The following is a 24,109-nucleotide window of genomic DNA, read 5'->3' as shown; positions in this document are numbered from 1 at the left end:
GGATTCGCGACGCTGCCATATCGGCGTCTTGATTATATTTATTGTAGTCGCCCCTGTGTTTTTACATTCTCCCAAATGCGCCCTTAATCCCATTCTCTGTGGTTTTCAAAATTCGCGGGTGAAAGAGAGAACGATCGATATAAGCGGCGACTATATTTTATGATGCGAATATTATTTCGTTATGTCGTACGGCTGGCATTGGCTGCTGCCCGCGAGATTTAAGTCCCGTATTGAAGTGGTTAAATTTTAATGCATAGCCATAGACAATAGTCAATATTGAATATCTTATAAGTGTTTCTCTTTCCCTGCACATTGCAATTTGGTAAAGACAATAATTTACCAAAGTCTTGAAAGTCTATGACATTATTTTGTTAAAAGTAACCAGGGCTTCTATAGTAACATAGTTGTATACAATATAGGTACGCCCGAATCCACGCGCGGAGCCACTGTCGACCATGTACTGTGTACATTGCCATTTGTTGCGGCCCACTAGCTTTTGTTTAGTTTAATTTGAATGCTTCCCATGTTCAGCGCATGCGCAAGATATTCAAATTACCTTGTTGTTTAGCAAGTGTATGCCCAATTCTTGAAATAGAAACAATTTTTCAGCGATTTAAACGGAAATTTGGTTATCAAACTCAGCAACATAGTTTACCGAGTAAAAATATTAAGGTAAGGCATCACTAAACATAATTTTAAGTTACATAAATAAGTTTATAAACCTATTTTCTCCCGGAAATGAGAAGCTTAAGATCGTTGATCACTTGATGTTTGAGCTTAGCAGCATTATATGTAGGCATATCACCCATGAATCTGATGCATCCAGTTCGTGTTTGATTTTGTTTACATGGAAACATGATAGGTGTTAGTAAAAACGGTCTAAGAGGAAGGTCCTGCAGTGTTATTGACATGCTCAGGTAATTTGTTGACCCATAAAACCTTCACATGCCCAGTTGCATGTCAATTGGGCCAGCGATTTGTAAAATCTTGATTACTTCTAAATTGGCAACAGTTGCCATGGCAACATGATAGGTGTTAGTAAAAACGGTCCAAGAGGAAGGTCCTGCAGTGTTATTGATATGCTCAGGTAATTTGTTGACCCATAAAACCTTCACATGCCAAGTTGCATGTCAATTGGGCCGGCGATTTGGATTTTATTGACGATAATCTGAAAATTGACAGCTTCATGGTTGCCATGAAAAGGCAAATATGGTATGATGGAGATGTCTCACATTGTGATTGTTTTTGACAGGGTCATGTGATTTGTTGATCCATAAAACCCAAGTATTCCGAATTTTAATAAAATTGGACCAGTGGTTTAGAGTTAATGTGTATTTCTTTACCGAAATCTTTACAAATTACCACCTTTAATTGTAACACTTTGTTATGGTAAAGTCTAGCCAAAAATGCGGGCTAAAAAATAATTCAAAAAATCGTATCTCCCTTACTTTTCAAGCTATTTAAAAAATCTAAAAAGCATTTTGTTTCTAATAAAGTTGTCTTTCATATGCAACAATAATTCGTGGTTTTTTTGTGGGCGTACCTACACAATAACCATACTGAAGAGATAGAGTCAGACTCAGAGGCAGTAATAGGGAGATTGAAGGGTAGCCGAAGAGTGAGGCACGAGTTAAAAGTGATCACCTTTTTTTAGTGGAGATTAGTATTAAGTTATAAAAGTATGCTGCGTGACTTTGGTCCATAGGAATGTCACTAAAGCCCCTGAAATATTGACCCATAAAACTTGCAGTCAACACCCATACGGGGAGGTTATGACTTGTTATTACGTCCCGTATCGTACCACGAAGAAAGCTCATCATAATTCAAATCCGTACCATTACATAGTTACACTAATCATAAAAGTTGTTTCAGGTTTCGAAACAACTATGGAACACAGCAACGTTCATTCACTTACATGCAGTATTCTCAACACTTGGCAGACGTCAATCCTCCCTCTACAGTACCACCCGACCCGCAATTGACAGTTCCAATATTAACACATTCTATATAAAGGCATATACTTTGATATTTGTAATAATTAAGGGAACATGTTCGTGCTGTTACAAATCTTAATATAATTCAGTGTCCACAACATGCTTATAGAAAACTGAAACTATGTAAGTACCCTTTATAAGACTCAATTTTACTATTGGGAGAATGTTGTCCATGTAAACAATAACATGTTTTACTTATGATATGTACAAAGTGTTAATTTCATTAATGACACATCATGAATTTTAACTATAACCTTTAACTTTTATTAGTTAACCTAGTAATTAATGTTTGGCAAATAAGTTATTTATAACAATATTTATATGTTGTCCAGAAATTAAAACGTCATTAAACTCGCTCAGGTCTCTGTTCCAACAGTTGTGACTTGCCAGCGAGCCGGTGGTTAACACGTCAACTGAGGTTTCTGAAACTTTTTCGAGAAGTTGCTTGACTGACATTTTTACAACATGAGTACTACACCAGGTAACTAATGAACGCTTACTTTCGCATAATTGCATGCAGTATGAAGTCAAGGTCCTTTTGTGGCATGTCACTGATATCTTTGAAAATATGTATTCCAGATTGAAGTTTTCGTGACAACTTGGGAAATAGTCATCGGGAACTAGTTGGGGCGCCTAACTTTTAAGTTATCTGAAAGAAACCATGAACAGTGATTAAATTATATTGTGACAAGTAATTGGAAAGTAAGATTTGTATTTTGAGATGGGAATACAAATAATTAGCATAAGAGTAGTCGGATATTGCAAAATCAAAGAACTTGACTGAAGTTTGAGAACTTTTAGTCCATTACTTGCAGATTTGATTTATTGATACAAAATTGTATTAGATTTATAATGAAAGTTGGGTGACTTGAACCAACTTTATTGATTGTAGATAAGTGAAGCAAGCTTTATGCATGCTAAGAAGGGAAAGAGAATGCAATCAGTGGCTTGAATAAGATTTGGGTGGTTAGTCATTTTCACTTTATTTTTCTTATGTGCTTTGAGATAAGTTTTCTAAAGGGAATTATCAAGTTAAAAAAAATGTCAAAATTTTCTGACTTTCAGTGGCTTTAAGTAGAAATATCCGTAGAAAGTCGTGTAATTAGTACATTAATATTTCATTGACAATAACCAGAAATTCTGTCCTTAGCCTAGGAACAGTATTAGGTATTTATTGAAATGATCACAGGAATCCCTGGCTGTCTTGTTCTCAAATATAGTGTTGTCTCTCATTGATCAGGTGCTAAACAAGCAAACTAATACATTTTGTGTCGAAACTGTGAGAGCATTATTAGACTTGTTAGCTGTACAAAATAACACTGCTCACCTGCTCACCATCTGTGTCATTAGGATTTTTGTCCTGTCGACACCAAGTAACACTATTAACTGATAGCTTAGGCTTACAGCAGACTGAAACCAGAACATATAAACTTTATGGTAGAAAATAAGGCCTTACTCAGGAATGAATGAATGTATCTCAAAGTAAATGAATGACTCATGCATTGCTTAATGACTCATAAGATGGCTACCCAATTGGTTTAATTACATAACCAAAACATATTGCATATGATTACAACCAGGTTTGGTGAATGTTTGGTCAGTGCAAGTTACCTGTGTGATAGAATTGGGTAAATGTATAGATATACACAAATGCTCTGCCCTTACTTATAAATGGGGGTGGCTAAATTAAAACATGCCTACACCTACAGACCCACTCACCCAGCAGCTGTCCCTCTAAGCATGTTGGGAGGAACAAAGAGTTGATTTTCACCTCATAATATTACTTAGGTCAAACACAGCACAGCATGTTGTAGCTTTTCTGCAGGAGGGTCGATCAGTCAAAGCTGGGTTACCCCCACCACTTCACCATATGGCAACCACCTCTTCTTGTCCATTCATCTATGGAGTAGATATGGGGAGCATCTCATTGGCCTGGATTCATTCAGAATCTCCTACAGATTCCAATTTTTAGCACTTTCTTACCCTGTTGCGTAGGTATACCACTTGCATCCAAAGCTGTTTTCATTTAATCCATTTTGTTCATGGTTTTCCTCTCAGGCTCACTCCATTTCTACTTATCACATTCACTTTGTCAATCATTAATTTTTTTTTTTTCCACACTCTGGTCTACCATATTATATAGCTTTTTCTAACGTATGATCTGTGCCTTACTTAAATATTTCTCATGGAGTCTTGAAACACCCATCATACTTATACTTACAATCATATCTCAAAAATGGTACTTCTTTCAGCCTCATACATTCTAGGTCTTTGCTCAGAACTGCACTGTGGGCACAATCAGCCCTTTGTATGACTGTCACTTTGCATTAATTCCCAAGTGCCTCATCATATGATTTATTTGATCAGTCTTCTGGAGGAGACCTGGGGCTTCCAGAAACTAGCTATAGCTGCCTAATGATTCAGCCCATAAGTCACTCATTGAAGAGGTTTTACAGTGCTGTTTGGAAGAGTCAAGTTTAGGACATCACATTATAAAGTGCTTTGTGTCTGCTCTGTCATGGTTGCATGTGGAACAATGGAAATCTGTTGCCAGGCTGATTTTGTGTTGCTTTGATAAAGGGTGGTAACCAGAATGTAGGTTTGCCAGTGTAATTATAATAATAAGTTTATTTAAAGAATCAATATACATGGAGTGCAGATAATGACCGGAACACATAGTTCGAAATAATATTTGCAATTGCCAAGGATAACACAAAAAAGCATGTACGCTTATTTCCATTGTGGTCTTAGGAGTGATTTATCTTTTGGGTTGATTTTTAGGGGAGTTTAGTGAAGTTGAATGTAGTCTATTGTGGAGTGCTTATTTTGTGATTTTAAGTGAATATGTAACAGAGTACTGGGGTGGGTCGTAAGAGTTGTTTGGTATGATATTGTTGGGCATGTGTAGGTGTTATATGGTGGGAGGGTTCAGAGGCTTTAGCATAGAACTTTTCTTATGTCATTTGCTGCTCTGAGAGAAGGATTTTGGTTTTTGAGTATAGATGTTCTGTAGGGGTTGCTGTTGTGCATCCAGTTATTATTGTCAATATTTTATTTTGTATTTGCTAGATTATAAAAAAGAGGAAAGGAGTTGCATCCATGGAGTCCTGTCTCTTATTCTCCATCATAGTCTTGTTTTAAATTTGTGTATGGCTCTGGCTTGGGCGTTTATGACTTTGTATGGAGAACTGCAGTTTTCCACATTCAACATGTAGTTATTTTCAATCTGTTCCCAAGACATCATGGTGCCCTCCCTACCTAAATCAAGTCCACCCAGTTCATTGACCTGACAACTGCAATTATATCACATTTTTCTCTTCATTTCTTTAATGATGGCACCTCAAGGTCTTTTATCCTGCACATGCAATTTATCAGCAAGATTGAGAACCATTTAGATAGCTACTGTTTGTATTGTTTCATGTTACTTGTATCTTTTACTTTGTGCAGGGATCATACAACTGCTGTATATTCCAATTTAGGGCAGTTCAATCTGTATGTCTCTCACAGTCTTACTGATATGTTTGTCAAGTGATAGGTTATCCCTTATCAACATGACCAGATTTGCCTTCTCTTTCACTGGTGTAATTGTTTGCAGGATCTTCTCTTTATTTATTTCTTTTTTATTTTCTTCTTTTCTTTTTCTCTTTTTTTTTCTCTTTTCTTTTCTTTTTTCATTTCTTTTCTTTTTCTTTTATTTTCATCTTTTTCTTTTCTTTTCCTTTTTTCTTTTTATTTTCTTTTCTTTATTTTCTTTTCATCTTTCTTTTTTACTTTTCTTTTCTTTTCCTTTTCTTTATTTTCTTCTTTTTCTTTTCAAATTATTCTTGTCTTTGCTTATTCTTTTCTTCTTCTTTTGGTCTTCTTTTCTTCTTTTTGTCTTCTTTTCTTCTTGCCTACTACATTTTTTTTTTTCTCCTTTGCTTTTTTTTTGGGGGGGGGATCTCCCTTCTTTGCTTTTTTTTTGGGGGGGGGAGGATCTCCCCATTACTATGGCCATATAAGAGAGGAGAGTGATGGATATGCAAGATGCTGGGTTCTTTTTTGGTTTGAGGGTTGAAAATGTCTATGGTGTAATAGTGTGCTCTTACACTGGCACATTGTGAAGGTGCTGGTGGTCTTGAAGGGCAGTAAGCGATTGGATCACTGATATAGATAATTCTCATGCTGTATCAGTGAGCCAGTAATCAGTGATTTGACTGTTCCCCTTACAAGGGGAAAAGGCCTATTGGTATGTATTTACCTAATTGTAGTATACAGGAAAGGAGTAATGCTTGTTGGGTCCCATTTCCTATTCTCCATTTTTTTTTATTTATTTATTTATTTATTTATTTATATATATATTTTTTTTGTCTAGCCTGAAATTCATGTGCAGTAATGCATGCATGCATGCATGTATGTATGTGTATTGATATAATGAAGACAACCAAAATTAGCACTATGAACTCGTGTTTTGATTAAAAGAAAGGATATGGAACTGACTCTGCTTATGAACCAAGTTTCACACCTATATTTTAGAACATGGCTTTCAGTGCAGCTATCCATGGATAAATCAGAATCAAGTAGCAAATCACACTACTCAATCCAGCTTATTCCTTAATCCTTTTTTTTTTCCCCTCTTCTTTTTATAGTTTCTGCTGAAGTGTGCTATGATGCTGTTACACCCGACAGTGGTGTGCATGAGAACTTCAGTAATCTCTCCCCTGAAGACCAGGAGAAGCAGCGTGAGGAATGGAAATCAGACCTTGTCAAGGTAATATAATTTATTACATTTTGTTTGATATGTATCAAAGCACATGATTATCAAGGCAGTACAGGACAGTTTATTTTTTTATTTATGTTTCATGTTCAGTCTCCTAGAAACAAACATGACAACATAACAACAGATGACTGAGACATCCTAGTAGGTAGAAAATGCAGAGTATGATAGAACCTTGGAGTTCTCTTGAGGAGGGTGACTGACCAAGAAATGGCAATATATAAATGGGAGAAAAACAAAAAAACTGAAAAAATTCCCATAGCTAGTAATGGCAAACAGTAGTCAAAACACTCTCTCTCTCTCTCTCTCTCTCTCTCTCTCTCTCTCTCTCTCTCTCTCTCTCTCTCTCTCTCTCTCTCTCTCTCTCTCTCTCTCTCTCTCTCTCTCTCTCTCTCTCTCTCCTCTCTTTCTCTTCTCTCTCTCTTCTCTCTCATCTCTCTCTCTCTCTCTCTCTCCCTCTCCCCTCTCTCTTCTTTCTCTCTCCTCTCTCTCTCTCCCCCTCTCTCTCTCCCTCTCTCCCTCTCCCCTCTCTCTCTCTCTCTCTCCCCCTCTCTCTCCCCTCTCTCTCTCTCTCCTCTCTCCTCTCTCTCTCCTCTCTCTCTCTCCCTCTCTCTCTCTCTCTCTCTCTCTCTCTCTCTCTCTCTCTCTCTCTCTCTCTCTCTCTCTCTCTCTCTCTCTCTCTCTCCCCCCCCTTTCTCCTTACTCTCTCTCTCTCTCTCTCTCTCTCTCTCTCTCTCTCTCTCTCTCTCTCTCTCTCTCTCTCTCTCTCTCTCTCTCTCTCTCTCTCTCTCTCTCTCTCTCTCCCCCCCCTCCCCTCTCTCTCTCTCGCCCTCTCTCTCTCTCTCCCTCCTTCTCTCCTTTCTCTCTCTCTCTCGCTCTCTCTCTCTCTCTCTCTCTCTCTCTCTCTCTCTCTCTCTCTCTCTCTCTTGATTGATTGATTGATTGATTGAAGGAACTTATCCTCTGTCTCTTTCTCTCTTTTGGTCTCTGTCTCTATCTCCCTCCCTCCCTATCTTGCTCCACCTCCCCATTTCTCTCTCTCCATCTCCCTCTTCCCCTCCCCCTCCCCCTCCCCCTCCCCTCTCTCCCTCCCCCCTCCCCTCTCTCCCTCCCCCCTCCCCCTCCCCTCTCTCTCTCCCACTTCCCCCCTACCCCTCCCCTCTCCCCCTCCCCCCTCCCCTCTTTCCCTCCCCCTCCCCTCTTTCCCTCCCCCTCCCCTCTTTCCTTCCCCCCTCCCCTCTTTCCTTCCCCCTCCCCTCTTTCCTTCCCCCCTCCCCTCTTTCCTTCCCCCCTCCCATCTCTTCCTCTACCTCCCCCTCTCCCCTCCCTCTCTCCCCTCTCTCCCCCCTTCTCCCCTTTCTCCCTCCCTCTCTCTCTCTCTCTCTCTCTCTCTCTCTCTCTCTCTCTCTCTCTCTCTCCCTTTCTCCTCTCTCACTCTCGCTCCCTTGCTCTCTCTTGATTGAAGGAACTTGCCCTCTCTCTGTCTCTGTTTCTCTTTTGGTCTGTCTGTTATCTGTCTCTATCACTATCTCCCTCCCTCCCTATCTTGCTGCATCTCCCTCTTCCCCTCCCCCTCTCCCCTCTCTCCTCTCTCCCTCCCCCCTTCCCTCTCTCCTCTCTCCCTCCCCCCTTCCCTCTCTCCCTCCCCCCTACCATCTCTCTCCCTCCCCCCTACCATCTCTCTCCCCCTTTCTCCCTCCCCCCTCTCCCCTCTCTCCCTTTTCTCCCTCCCCCTCTCCCCTCCCTCCCCTCTCTCCCCACTCTCCCTCCCCCCCCTCTCCCCCTCTCCCTCCCCCTCTCCCCTCTCCCCTCTCCCCTCTCCCTCCCCCTCGCCCCTCTCTCCCTCCCGCTCTCTCTCTCCCCCTCTCTCCCTCCCCCCTCTCCCCTCTCTCCCTTTTCTCCCTCCCCCTCTCCCTCACTCTCTCTCTCTCTCTCTCTCTCTCTCTCTCTCTCTCTCTCTCTCTCTCTAGTTAAAATTTTGAAAAATTAATAATCAGCAAATGATTAATTTTTCGCAATAATTTCTCTCTTGGTTTGAAGGTCTGAGCAAGGTCCTTGTACTATGTTAATTTCATGCCTGTTGAGATAATAATATAAGTAGTAGCCATTTTAATTTTTTGTATATTTTGTGGAAGGGGGAAGAAAATAGAATGGTTGTAGAATGTGTTTATTTGGGTAGAATTCATGTATACAGTTTCCCTAAATATTATAGCAATAACCCAATAAATAGATTTTTTTTTGTCAGCCGGCCCTCTTTAAATATGAAAAGTTGTACAGTCATGTCTCAGTGCTATTCAGCCTTTTCACAGGTGACCTTCCCTCTCTAAATGCAGAACACATCAAAGTATTCATGTATACAGATAGTCTAACAATAACAATACAACACTACAACCACAAGATTGCTACCAAGAATATGGGGATCTACTTTAGAACTACAAAAAAATTGTTAGTCTCGCATAGTGGGAATGGGTGGGATTGAGGGCTCTTGTATAGAAATATATCCTATCATTGTCATGTGTTGTTCTTAGGGGGGGATGTTGGTTTCTGTATGTAGATGGTCTGTTAAAGTGGTTTTGGTGTATATCATTATTATTCTTAATGCTTTGTTTTGTGTGCTTGTAAGGTGTCCATGTTTTCTTGATTGTAAAGGAATTACTCCATAGAGTGTAGTTAAGTGTGGTTTGTTTGAATTGTTTGTAGATTGTGATATTTTTTTGTCAGCTAACCAAAACCTGTGCTTGGTACTGGTCTTGGTATTTTTTTTTTCTCCCACTTTTAGGTCCTTATGGAAGGATATGTGCAGATTAAAAGTCGTAGGATTTTGGCCTTTGTTCAGTGGGAGGTGTCTGCCATTTATGTTGACTGTTGGTTATTTCTTTGATTCCTGGTTGTTTGGGGGTGAGCAATGTCACTGATGATTCCTGAGGAGAGGTTTCCATTGAATTTTGTCTTAGTCACTGTTCTAGTTTGCCATAGTAAGCTTGGATGTTCTTAGCAGCTGTTATGTATTCATTGTGTTGGGTTGTCCTCATTAGGTAATCAACATATTTTAATGCTTTGGTGTTGTGTTCTGGATCTGGAGTGTGTATGTGTTTGTTTTTTGTTTGTTTACCTATTTGTATTATATACACAGAGATTTGTTCATCGAGTCCCATATCCAACTCTCAAATTTTTTCATACCTTGCCTCAACTTCATGTGCAGTTCCAATTTAATCTATATCCTTGATTTCCAATTATCATATTTAGATTTGATTTCATGTATTGATTGAATTTGGGCTGTATGACCTAAGCCATTCCAAGTATTTATACATCTATGTGGAAAATTGTACTTCTTCACATTCTGTAGACAGGTCTATCTACATACCAAGAGCTTATTTCCCCCTTATAAGGGAGGTAGCTAAGTCAGAGGCACGTACCTATTCCCACCAATTTCAGTCCCCTCCACCACCCCTTCCCACCCATCCCATCTCAACTCCTCATGGATGAGGTCAAAGGCAATGCAGAAAGACACAGTACATCCACAGCAAGGCTGCTTCCCTTGAGGATGGAAATAAAGCGGTACTCATGGATATTTTAATTGCAAAGAAATGTGTTGGGAAGAGATGACAGTGAAAGGTGGAGAGGATCAAATTAAAGCAGTGACCAAGAAAGTTGGAGATAGTGTAAAGGAGACAAATCTTCAAGAAATCAAAAACCAATGGAAATTAGATTGGGGAAAAAAAGATCTTTTAAAGAAATTGTACAAGTGGAGGAAAATGCAAAGGAAATAGTCATTAAAGTAATTAAAGAGAAAGAAAATTAGGTCAGGGGCACAGTAGATAAAAAAAAGTGCATAGTGGTGTATGGTATTAAAGAAAAACATTGTAACTAGATACTTAAAGAGGAGAAAGAAATTCTGAAAGAGGTACAAGAGGGGCAAGAGATGGAAAAGGAAATAGAAGTGCATAGTATGGGACAATAAAGAAAGGAATAGACCTCTTAAAAATTAAAAATAAAATAAAGGTCCCAAATGATATTGGAAGAAGTATTAACAAAAACAGCAAAGTTGGCAAAAAGAGAAGACTACAAAAATATATGGATTAAAAAGGAAATGAGTAATGAAAAAGAAAATGACACTAAAAATGAAGCTAATGAAAAGAGAACAGAGACCAAGAAGAGCGAGTTTTTTTTTAAGAGTGCAGGGCTTGAGGCTGAGAAAATGGCATATCAAATGAAAGGAAACACAGGAAATAGGAAACAAGGAAGAAAAGGAAAAAATTAAAATAATGTATACTAATGTAGATGGTCTGATTTCAGGATTAGATGAATTAAATGATTATGTAGCCAAAGAAAAACCAGATATGATAGGAATTGTGGGGACAAATATAAAAGGCCCACAACCACCAAATAGTGTTGGACAAGGTTTATATAATCACTGGATGAAAAATAGAGAGGAAAAACAGGGTGGAGGAATCATGTTTTTGGCTAAGAAGGGCTTGAATGTGAGGAAGATCATAAGAGGAAATAATGTGGAATTGATCATGATAAAAGTTGAAAATAGTGACATGAAAAGTAGAAAATTGGAGGCGATATATGTGCCCCAGAAAACACACTCTTGGAAAGAGTGACCAACCATTTCAAAATGTTGAAAGACACAAGATACAAATGAAATGGTGCAAGAAGGAAATTTAGTTATGGGTGATTTTTAACTCTAAAGAATATGTTGGAAATGACATTGAAAGGTGGAGAGTTCCTTTGGGGAAACATACCACTGGATATGACCATTGAATACACAATGACTCAATGGGTATATACCAGTTATTGAAATAATGAAGAACTGTTGAGACTAGATTTAATATTTACATCGTAGCCTGAAATTGTGGATAAAATGGAATACAAGACACCAGTTGGAAAGAGTGACCACATACTACTTTAGCTTGAACTAAAATGGGAAATATATTGGGAGAAATGAGAAATACAGAAAAGGAAGACTGATGTACAACAAAACATATTTGGGAAACAAGGAAAATTCTTTCAAAAAGCGAGTCGGGAAATCTTTAATGAAGAAACACAGGTGAGAAATGGATGATATTTAAAAAAAAATCTATAATGAAGGAGTGGATAAATACGCACCAAAACAAAAACAGGAAAAGGTGTACATTAAGTGCTGGTATAACAAAAAATGTAGTGAGGCAAAAGATAAGAGATAAAGCTTGGAAAAAATAGAAAAAATAAAAAAACTGGAAAGTGGCAAATATATGTCAAACTAAGAAATGAATATGTAAAAATACACAGGGAAGAAAAAAAGAAACTGAAAAAGACATGATAGACATATGTAAAGATCAGCCTAAATTATTCTATAGATATGTAAATGGTAAACTTAAAGATAAACAGGAGATAGTAAAACTACATCAAGGGAGCATAGAATATACTGTACAGAAGTATAGAAATGGCTGAAATTATGAACAAACTTTTCAAATCTGTATTCACAAAAGAAAACATACACAATTGGGATGAAGGAAGGGGAGAAAGATCCCCCCAATGAGAGAAATGATTGTGACACAGAAAGAAATAAGGAATAAAATAATGAAGATTAATGTCAGAAAATCACATGGCCCTGATGGAATTGCAAACTGGATACTAAAAGAATGTATGGATGAACTGACAAAATATATAAGATAATAGATTGCTCACTCAAAGAAGGAAAAGTACCAAAAGACTGGAAAAATGCAAATATTGTGCCAATATATGAAAGGGGACAAGGAAGACCCAACAAGCTATAGACTGGTCTCCATTACAAGTACAATAGCTAAAATTTGTGAGAAAGTCATCAAAATTAGATGGAGGAGAACAATAGACTAATCCAAGACAATTCAGTTTTAGACAGGAAAGATCTGCCACAAATTTGATCCATTTCTATTCAAGGTTAATAGATATAATGCAAGAAAGGGACGGATGGGCAGGCTGTGCTTTCCTGGACTTGCAAAAGGCATTTGATAAAGTACCACACACCACCCAGCACTTCTAAGCTACCAGAAGAGGCTGGATGACCACATTGTGAACAGCTGCCCAGGATGTAACACTTCACCCCATACCATACAACACATAATGGAAAACTGCATTATACACAATCATGCACGCAAACAACACAACATACACTCTATAAAGGATTTGTGGGAAAACCAGTTTCGGCTGTGGCATTCCTTGGGGAGACGGGACTGCTCGGACAGACAGTCTAGGGCAGTGGTTCTCAAACTTTACCATGCCAAGGACCCCCCCAGATATTTAAGTCCCATCCGAGGACCCCCAGCCAATCAAAAGTTATTATTACCATACCAAGATACCCATTACATGATTATAATGCAGTAAATTTACTATTTGCATATTCCTACACAAAGAATGTATAAAAATAAGCATTTAAAATATTTTCAAAATTTTGTCAATTTTCGGTTTAAAAACATTTCCATCTTCAGTTCACACTTTCTGTAAGCATAGAATAAAGCTTGAATGAATATAAATATTAATTAGAAAGAAACAAATGAAATATTATGACATATAAAAATGTAATAGAGAAGTGCTGGCTGATTGCACAACAAAATATCGATATCACCGACACTATAATGACAGAATCAGTTTTGTATATTTTTATAAGTATATAGTTTTTTCTGGATTTTATTTTTTTTATTTATTTATTTATTTTTTTTCATTGTGTCGCGGACCCCCTAGGACCTTCTCAGGGACCCCCAGGGGTCCGGGGACCCCATTTTGAGAACCACTGGTCTAGGGAATGACAACAACAACAAGTACCACACAAAAAACTATAAAGAAAACTCAAAATAACAGGAGGTATATACAGAAAAATATTGAAATAGATGGATTACTTCTTGCATGGGAGAAAAATGAGTGGTGCTCAGATGTAAGGACTACTTGGGAAGAAATGATAAGTGGAGTCACACAGGGTTTAGTACTGGCTCCAATGATGTTTGCTATATATGTAAATGGCTTGGGTGAAGGTGTAGACTGTTACATCAACTTCTTTGCAGACAATACAAAACTACTAAAGAAAGTAAGTACAGGAAAAGACTGAATCACTACAAAGAGACCTGGACAAAGTCTGGGAATGGAGTCAGAAGTGGGAAGTGAACTTCAACTTTAACCACTTCAATACGGACTTAAATCTCACGGGCAGCAACCAATGCCAGACGTATGACGTAACGAAATAATATTCGCATCATAAAATATAGTCGCCGCTTATATCGATCGTTCTCTCTTTCACCCGCGAATTTTGAAAACCACAGAGAATGGGATTCTGGGCGCATTTGGGAGAATGTAAAAACACAGGGGCGACTACAATAAATATAATCAAGACGCCGATATGGCAGCGTCGCGAATCCACTTGCTCCTCATGACGCCTACGTGTGCGGCACCGTATGGAAGGGGTTAAGAAATGTAGCAAAATGGAATTTGGAAAAAAAAAAGTAAAAAAAAGAATATTAGGACAATATAAAATTGGTGCAAAGGAAATAAAAAAAAATGTTGGTTCTGAAAAGGACCTAGGAGTAATCGTCACCAAAGACATGCCCCCCAGACTAGAGATGCGACTCAAAAAAACTTTTTTTTTTTTTACAAAGGATTACAAGGGCGGAGCATACCGACAGGAGACCTTTTGGTCCATATCTAGGTCGGATGCAAAAAAGAAAATAAATGAATAAATAAAAACTATAATGTAAATAACAAATAAAATACATAAATGCATAGGTATAGTTGAATAATAAACAAACAGGTAAATAGTAAATAATAATAAATTGACATATAACTAATAATAAATGAAAATCAAACAGACAAATGATAAAACAAAAACAAATAATATAAGATAAATTATAATCATTACAGCATCTTGCTTAGGTGTTTATCTAAATGATTCTTAAAGCTTCGAACTGAACTACATTGCACTACCTGTGCAGGAAGTTTATTCCATTTATTAACTACACGGTTGGCAAAGTTGTTTCTACCTACTTCCAAATTGAATCTATTTCCGGACACTTTGAGACCATTGTTTCTTGTCTGATTCTCATTCAATGTGAAAATTTTGTTACTTTTGATGTTGTCAATTCCCTTTAGAATCTTAAAGACCTGTATCAAGTCACCTCTGAGTCTACGCTTTTTTAGGGAAAACAGATTCATATGTTTTAGTCGATTTTCGTATGATTTATTTTTTATATTTGGAATCAGTTTTGTGGCTCGCCGTTGTACTTTTTTCCAATCTGTCAATGTCTTTAATGAGATTCGGTGACCATACGGAAACAGCATATTCCAAATGTGGACGAACTAACGATTTATATAGCTTGTTAATGAGTGATGGACTTTTGAAATCAAAAGATCGCAATCAGTCCTAGAATCTTATTTGCTTTCTCAGAGGCTGAAATACACTGCTTGGATGATTTGAGGTCGTTACTGATAATTACGCCGAGATCTTTTTCACTATCCACATTTGTTAAAGAATTTCCAAATAACTTGTAATCGTACTTACTGTTATTTTTACCTATGTGTATTACCTTGCATTTACTTGTGTTAAATTTCATTAGCCACTTTTCAGACCATTGCTGTAATTGATCTAAATCTTCTTGAATATCTAATTGGTTTGAGTGATCATTTGCCATTCTGCACAGTTTTGTATCATCAGCAAATTTGGAAACAGTAGATTTTAGTCCATGGTCTATCATTTATATATACTATGAATAGAAGTGGCCCAAGAACGGAACCCTGAGGAACTCCACTTGTAACATTTTTCCATCTAGAAGTTTTTCCATTTAAAACAACTCTCTGTTTTCGACCATTCAACCAATTACTAGTCCAACTTAATAGGCTACCACTTATTCCGTGTAAAGCTAATTTAGTAAGTAGTCTTTCGTGTGGGACAGTAACAAAAGCTTTTGCAAAGTCTAGATATATTAAATCTATATTGTTTCTTTTGTCATAATTCGAGAACTGTATTGTAGAATTCAAGTAAGTCATGCAAGAACGTTTCCTTCTGAAACCATGCTGGCTATCATTTATCAAATGGTTACTTTCTAAATGATGTTCGATAGCATCTCTGATGATGGTATCCATTATTTTTCCTACGATTGAAGTCAAACTTATAGGCCTATAGTTATTTGGCTTCTTTTTGTCACCTTTTTTGAATATGGGAGTAACATTAGCTAGCTTCCATTCTTTTAGGACATCTCTGGATATGATGGATTTCTTGAAAATAATTTCTAATGGAACAACAATCTCATTTTTCATTTCCTTTAAGATTCTTGGATGCCAACCGTCAGGCCCTGGTATTTTATTAACTTTTGAGTTTACCTATACAACTTTTAATTTTTTCTTTTGTTATATTTACCGTAGTGAGTAAGTTTACCCTAGACTTTTCACAGGTTTCAGTTTGGAGTTCACTTTGAGGTGTTTCGTTTACGAATACCAAGCTAAAATAATTGTTTAAGATATTACACATTCCTTCATTTGAATATTCAAGTTGACCGTCGGCAGATAATAGTGGACCAATGTGATTCCTAACAACCTTTTTATCTCTAATGTAACTATAGAATTCTTTGGGATTCTCTTTGGATTTATCAGCGATGTTCATTTCGTATCGTTGTTTTCTTTTTCTTATTGTCTTTTTTAAATCTCTCTGTATTGATACATAACTTTCAGTCATTAGATGCACCCGAGCACTTATATTTCTTGTAAGCCTGTCTCTTTTAAGCAATACTTTTTTTCAATTTCTTTGGAGAACCTGATTTGGGGGTTGTCTGTCCTTAAAAGGGATGTAAATATGAATCATCTAAGTAAGCGTATTTTGAAATATTTCCCACATATGATCTACAGGTCTTTTGCTTAATTTTGCCTCCCAATCTGTAAGCTGAAGCTCCTGATGTAATCCTATGAACTGAGCTTTACTGAAATTGGGTATTTTAGAAACTCAAGTATCTTTTCTAAAAAAATTTAGTAGTTTGAATCTAAGTTGTGATCGCTATTTGCAACAGTTTCACTGACTTCTACACCAGTTATCATGCTTTCGCGGCTAGTGATCTATAGATCGAGTAAGTTTTCATATCTTGCCGGCTCTTTTATATGCTGAATTAAGTAATTGTCACCAAGAAAATCAATCGAGCGACTACCTATATGGCCATGTTCAAGGGTCATCCAATCAATGTCAGTAAAATTGAAATCACCCATTGTCAATAAGTCCCGGTTGCAGAAACTAGACAGTTCTTGAAACAACAGTTTGTCGTCTGCTAATGATAATGTCTTTTAGCCTATATATTACACCTACATTAATTTTTTGTCCATTTGTTTGGGTTAACTCTACCCACAAACTATCATATGCATCCTGTTTCACTTTCTCTAAAACACAAGCATGGACATTGTTTTTAACGTACAACAGAACACCCCCACCTTTCTTGTGGTTTCTATCCTGATGAAAGTGTTTAAATCCCGCAATATTAAATTCAGCTTCAAACTCTACCATTTAACCATGTCTCAGTTATTCCTATCATATCGAGATTTTCGCTTTTGACATACGCCTGTATTTCTTGGAATTTGTTCCTAATACTACGAGCATTAAAGTACATGGTTTTAAGAAACTCATGATTATTTCTTTTTGACACATTTTGATTTTCAATATCATGCCTTAAATTATAATTTTGTTCTTTATTTGCACCTTTCTCTATATTATTATTTGGTCCTTCATTGACATTCCATGCCTCATTAGCATTTCTCCCATTTTTTTTTTTTTTTTTTAAGCCTTGACCAAAAAAAAAACATGGATACAGTGTTACCTCTACTTACGAAATTAATTCGTTCTGGAAATTGTTTTGTAATGTGAAAATTTCATAAGTAGAAATGCTTTTTACCCTATAAATGCCCTAATCGGTTCCAAGCCCCTTAAAAATCGGACGTAGATTTTTTATAAATTACAAAAATGCATCAAAACCTGTAACAAATACATGTTAGAATTAAATTACTGCACAATAAACATAAAAATGAGAGTTGGACATAATGTAAAGAATAATTTTTTTTTTTTTTTTTTTCCCATTTAATTTTTCTCTTATTTTAACTGCTATCATTGTCACCTTTCGCCTTCTTCAGTTCAGGTTCACTCTCAGCAGTGGTTTTTGTCCGACGTTTTGTAAAGAACCGATCCAAGGCCGTTTACTTTTGTCGGCTTTTAACAATCTTTCGAAAATGTGCAAGGCAAACATCATCATAGTGAGCAATAGGCCGATTAGTGAACACTTTTTCTGGGTGATTCTTTTCAACAAATTCTGAAACTTCATAGAATTTTCGTAAAATATCTTTTATTCGGGCTGTCGGAATAATGGCTGCCTCCTCTTCATCTTTACTGAACTCCTCCTGCACTGCCGTGTGTTGCATCGCCTCCAACTCCCTCAGCTCCTCCGTCGAAAGCTCCTCGTGGTGCTCCTGAATCAACTCGTCGATGTCCTCGTCATTCACCTCAAGCCCCATGCACTTTCCCAGCGAAACAATTTCATCAACTTCAGGCTCAACTTTACCCTCCAACTCCACCTCGAACCCCTCAAAATCTCGTGGGGCAACGGCATCGGGCCACAGCTTTCTCCAAGCCACATTAAGGGTACGCCTGGTCACCTCCTGCCAAGCCATGATGATTATCTTGAGGCAAACAACAATATTGAAGTGCTGCTTCCAAAACTTCTGACCCAGGGCAGTGGAGAAGGTGCAGGGATGACCCGTCATCCAGGAGGTGCTCAGATGAGAGGGAGGGTGGAGGGGTGTGGAGTGTATTCAGGGATGGAATGGGTGGAAATGATTTTATGCCTTTCCCTTTTTGGCTACCTCCCTTGTAAGGGGGAAAAAGCCTTGGTATATGTATGTATGTATGTATGCTTCCAAAACTTACGAAGGGTAAGCTGGGTGTTTTCAATGATGTCGAAACACCTCTTGAACAAGTGTTTCATGTAGAGTTTCTTGAAGTTCGAAATGACTTGTTGGTCCATGGGCTGGAGGATAGAGGTGGTGTTAGGTGCGAGGTACAGCACCTTAATAAATGAGAACTCCTCCAGGATATCATCTTCGAGGCCGGGCGGGTGGGCAGGTGCATTATCGAGAATGAGGAGGCACTTGATGGGGAGATTGTTCTCCTCTCGGTACCTCTTAACAGCAGGGCCAAAAACCAAATTGACCCACTCAACAAAAAATTGTCTGGTAACCCAGGCCTTGGCATTGGCCCTCCATAGCACCTGAAGTTTTTCTTTTAATATTTTGTGGGCCTTAAATGCTCTGGGATTTTCGGAGTGGTACACCAGCAGGGGCTTGATTTTACAATCCCCACTGGCATTGGCACAAAGGGCAAGTGTAAGGCGGTCCTTCATGGGCTTGTGGCCTGGCATTTTTTTCTCTTCTACTGTGATGAAGGTACGGCGAGGCATCTTTTTCCAAAAAAGGCCAGTCTTGTCACAATTAAAAACTTGCTGTGCAACGTAGCCTTCATCGATCACCAATTGTTCAAATTTTCGCACAAATTCGTCGGCCACTTTCTGGTCGGCGCTAGATGCCTCGCCATGCCGAACAACAGAGTGAATTCCAGTCCTCCTTTTGAACTTCTCGAACCACCCACGCGATGCCTCAAACTCCTGGTGTGGTTCTTGCGCCGAAGTTCCCTTGCCTGCATCCATCTTTACGAGGTCATTAAAGATGGTGGTCGCCTTTTTGCAAATTATGGTCTCGGTCACTGTGTCTCCAGCTATCTCTTTCTCCTTTATCCACATGAGTAACCTCTCCATCTCATTGTTCACTGCCGACCTCATCTTCGAAATGACAGAGAGGCCTTTGGAAGGAGTCGTAGCTTTTAGGGCTTCCTTTTGTTTTAATATTGTGCCGGTCGTAGATGGATTACAGCCATATTCTTTGGTGAGATCAACCAAACACATCCCTTTTTCGTACTTTTCTATTATCTCTTGCTTTGTTTGTATGGACAAAACAACTCTTCTTCTCACCACTTTTCTCCCATCACTTTCTTAGGGCCCATAGTGAATAAAAGTTAATACACACACGTAAAGTTGCAATAAACACTAACAAAAGCTGACGAAAAACTGTCCAAACACTCCGTGCTTTACTGAATTTCGCTAGTGTGAGACTGAGGCTTCGGTGATCCTCGTGGGCCGACGGGAAAACGAAGAGGATTCTGGGTATACGCACATACACACAGAGGTCCCTCCTAGCCAATGGGATGCCAGGAAGATGCTGGGCAATAGCCAATGGCAGAGCAGCTCAAACGCACCACTTTCAAACCAAGATACAGGATGCTACAAGAATGTTTATGTTCGGTGGACTCTGGGAGCTGTGAGTAGCAGCGTGTATTTTGAAATTTTCGCCTTTCGTATCCTGAAATTTCTTTCGTAACAAGAGGCAATATTTTTTCCAAAGAAGTGTTTTGTAACCTGAAAATTTCGTATGTAGAGCCTTTCGTAAGTAGAGGTACCACTGTATTTTCGTTTTTTTATATATTTTGTTTTAAAATAACTTGGCAAGGAAAAGAACCATATTACAATAATTTTTCTATGTTAGAATATCTAATAAATCAGTATACCCCTCACTTAAGGTTTTCTATGGTGTTAGGGCAATTCCATTTTCTGCGGTTTCATGTTTTGATGTGTTTTATTTGTTTTACAATGTACAATTGCCCCACTTAGTTTTGGCACAGTTTTAAAAAAGTTTCGGACAAGAATAGCAACTCGCCCGGTATTCTTTTTTATTACCGTGTCTGTTCATTTACATGCTTTTTTTTTCTAAATAGTAACTACCTTTAAAAATGTGACAAACAGCGAAATACTCAAAATGGTGTAGCAGACAACACATTTTTTTTTTTTTTTTTTTTTTTAATATATATCCCAGACAAGCAGATAAACAAAATAGTTGGAGAAACCTACAATCTACTAAGTTCAATAAAGGTGGCTATTAACTACTTAGATGAGACAAAGATTGGAGTATGCTGTGACATTATGGACACCCAGTACAAAAAATAATATAAGGAAAATAGAAAGAATCCAAAGAGCAATGACAAAGATGGCCCCAACACTTTCAGAATTGACATATGAACAAAGATTGTCTAAACTGGAACTACCAACCCTGGAACAAAGAAGAGAAAGAGGCAATCTATTGGCCATTTACAGAATCATGAAAGGCATAGAAGTCCTTCACAGAGAAGACTTGTTAAAGTGGGATAGAAGAAAAACCAAGGGACATGGAAAAAAATTACTCGAAAAGGATAGTTGTAGAAGAGATCTGAAAAAAAAAAAAAATCACAGAGTGGTGGATGTTGGGAACAAATTGGATGAAACAGTAGTGTGTACAAACACCACACAAGAATTTAAGAACAAACTAGATGTGAGATAAAAAGATGGGTCACCACAAGCATAGCTCCCCTTCCCGTATAATACAACTAGGTAAATACACAAACACACAAAGATTGTCCAAATTGGAACTACCAACTCTGGAACAAAGAAGAGAAAGAGGAGATCTACTGACTATAGAATCATGAAAGGAATGGAAATCCTAGATAGAGGTGATTTCAAATAGGACAACAGAAAAACAAGAGGATATGAAAAGAAACTCAAAAAGGATAATTATAGAAGAGATCTAAAAAAGAATAGCTTCCCACACAAACTTGATGCTGAAAGATACAAAGATGGGTCACCATGAGCATAGCTCACCTTCCCATATAATACAACTAGGTACAACTAGGTAAATACATACACACACACATGCACATGGGAAGACCTGAATAAGGTATGGAACTGGAGTCAGAAATGGGAAGTGGACTTCAATATTAACAAGTGTAGCATAATGGAGTTTGGAAAAAGCAAAAATAGAATATTGGTATCAGGGCAATATAAAATTGGAACCAAGGAGGTAAAGGAGAGATCCAAAAAAAAGATTTGGGTGTAATTATCTCAAACAACTTGTCCCATGATAAACAGATAAACAAAATTGTCAGAGAATCCTACAACTTGCTAAGATGAATATAAGTGGCATTTACATATTTGGATGAAGAAATGATTAAAGAAATATTGGTCACACTGATAAGGCCTAGACTAGAATATGCGGTGACATTGTGGTCACCCAGAACCAAAAAGAATATAAAGAAAATGATAAGAATCCAGAGAGCAGCAACAAAAATGGCACCTGCACTTGCAAACTTGTCATATGAGGAGAGATTGGCTAAACTGGAGTTACCAACTCTGGAGCAAAGAAGAGAGAGAGGTGACCTACTGACCATTACAGAATCATGAAGGGCACAGATACTCGATAGAGAGGACTTGTTACACTGGGACAAGAGAAGCACAAGAGGACATGGAAAGAATATAAAAAAAAATAGCTCTGAAGAAAAGATCTGAAGAAAAACAGTTTTCCACATAGAGTGGTGGACACTTGGAACAAACTGGACAATGAAATAGTGTATGCAAAAACCATTCATGAGTTTAAGAGCAAACTAGACACTGAGATACAAAGGCGGGACACCACGAGTGTAGCTCCCCTTCCCACAAAATACAACTAGGTAAATACACACACAAACACACATGCACACACAAATACATGTATAACTCAAGCTGGAACAATATGTGAATTAAAATCTAAATGTAATTATTGGAAATTAGAGATATAGACTAAGTTGGAACCATACATGAATTTAAGGTGAGGTATGATAAATCGGAGAGTGGGAGATAGGACCCAACGAGAGTTGCACTGTTCCTCTACACATACACATGCAGGTGCACATACATGTGTGTGCACACACACACACACACACACACATACGTCGGATACACAGTGAAGATTGGAACTCTGGAAAAGAAGTGCAATTTTCGTGGATCTCAATTATGAGGGAGTACCTTGTTGTATTAGTAGGGAAGGGGAAAGCTTGTGGTGTAGTGGGAAGGTGAAGAAATAGGAGAAAGAGAGGAATTATTGAGGAAAATGGAAGAAAATGAGGACGGGGACGAATGGGCCCTGGATCATAGGAGAGGGGCAGAATACACAGATGAGGAACAACAAGGAAGCAGAGGTGTCAAGAGCAGAATTATAGATAATAACAGCTCAATGGAAGGAGAAGATGACTGCATTTATGGATTTAATGAGGGAGGAGGTGACAACCTCCCCTGACTAGTAAATCTAGAGGAGAAACAAAAAAAAAATGAACGAAGAATGGGAGGTTAGGTTTGACCAATTATCACAGGTTACACAGAGTTGATAAACTGGATGAACTAAAGAAGGAGAATCAAAACCTAACCAAAGAAATAGAAGAATTAAAAAGACAGTTAAAAGAAGTAAAAGATGAGAATGAGGAATTAAAGGAGAATGATAAAGAAAATAAAGAGTCCATAGCAAAGGAAGCACAGGGTTGGAGAAAAGTCCAAGAGAACAACAAAGTTGTATTTACAGATATAGTGAAACAACAGATGAAAGAACAAACTAAGGACATGCATTTTAAAGTGATGGGAGAAAAGGAGTATATAATAAGAGACTTAGTGGAGAAAAAAGAAATGTATAATTATATTAGGGATGGAAGAGAAGTATAATCCAAATAGGACCACAAGAGTAAAAGAGGAAAAGGAAAAGGTAAACAAGATATTAGAAGTAGTTCAAGAGGATGGACAAGAAACAGGGAAAGAAATTGAAGAAATATATAGACTAGGGAAATACAATACAAATAAGACTAGACCAATTAAGATCAAATTCAGGTCACAAACGACAGCAGAGAATATCTTAGCAAAAACAGGTAAACTAGCTGATAGTGAACAATATAAACAAGTATGGATAAAAAGAGAAATGAATAAAGAGGAAAGAGAGGATGAAAAAACAAAAAGACGAAGCTAAGGGAAAAAATGAGAAAAGAACAGTCAGAAAAAGAGAAATTCTATTGGAGAGTAGTGGATATGAAAGTGAGGAAATGGTTCATAGAGAAAAAGAGAAAGGAAACAGAAAACATGATGGAAGTAGCAGAAAATTAAGTGTCTTACACAAACATAGATGGCTTAATAACAGGCTTGAACTGAATGATTACCTGGTGGAAAAAGAACATAATGGGAATTGTAGAGACAAAATTGAAAGGTCTACTACCACCTAACAGTGTAGGACATGTTTCATATAATTATTGGATTAGAAACAGAGAGGTAAAACAAGGGGGTGGAGTTATGTTCCTGACTAAGAAGGATATAAATGTGAGGAATATCACATATGGAAAGAATAGAGTAGAGATGATTATGGTGGAAGTGGAGGACAGGGATGGGAAGAGCAGGAAGTTTGTAGTAAATTATGTGCCTCCTAAAATGGCCTTGTGGGAAGAGAGATAACATAA

At 37.9% G+C, this 24,109-nt stretch overlaps 1 protein-coding gene across 3 annotated transcripts in view; it reads left to right on the top strand.

Annotated features, from left to right (window-relative positions):
• Positions 1-2,354: 2,354 nt before the first annotated feature.
• The window catches only part of LOC143036435 (uncharacterized protein F13E6.1-like), a 33,084-nt gene continuing 11,329 nt past the window's right edge, over positions 2,355-24,109 (top strand). For all 3 annotated transcript variants that reach the window (XM_076203787.1, XM_076203788.1, XM_076203786.1), the window contains exons 1-2: positions 2,355-2,475; positions 6,623-6,744. In XM_076203787.1, coding sequence (XP_076059902.1) covers positions 2,460-2,475; positions 6,623-6,744 — 138 coding nt within the window. In that variant the 5' untranslated portion in view covers positions 2,355-2,459. The remainder of the gene's footprint in view (positions 2,476-6,622; positions 6,745-24,109) is intronic.

Source organism: Oratosquilla oratoria, chromosome 20 (genome assembly GCF_046742065.1).
Source record: "Oratosquilla oratoria isolate Oo_2021 chromosome 20, ASM4674206v1, whole genome shotgun sequence".
Taxonomy (NCBI): Eukaryota; Metazoa; Arthropoda; class Malacostraca; order Stomatopoda; family Squillidae; genus Oratosquilla; species Oratosquilla oratoria.
Note: the sequence above shows the minus strand (reverse complement) of the source record. Positions and strands in the feature narration are given on the sequence as shown.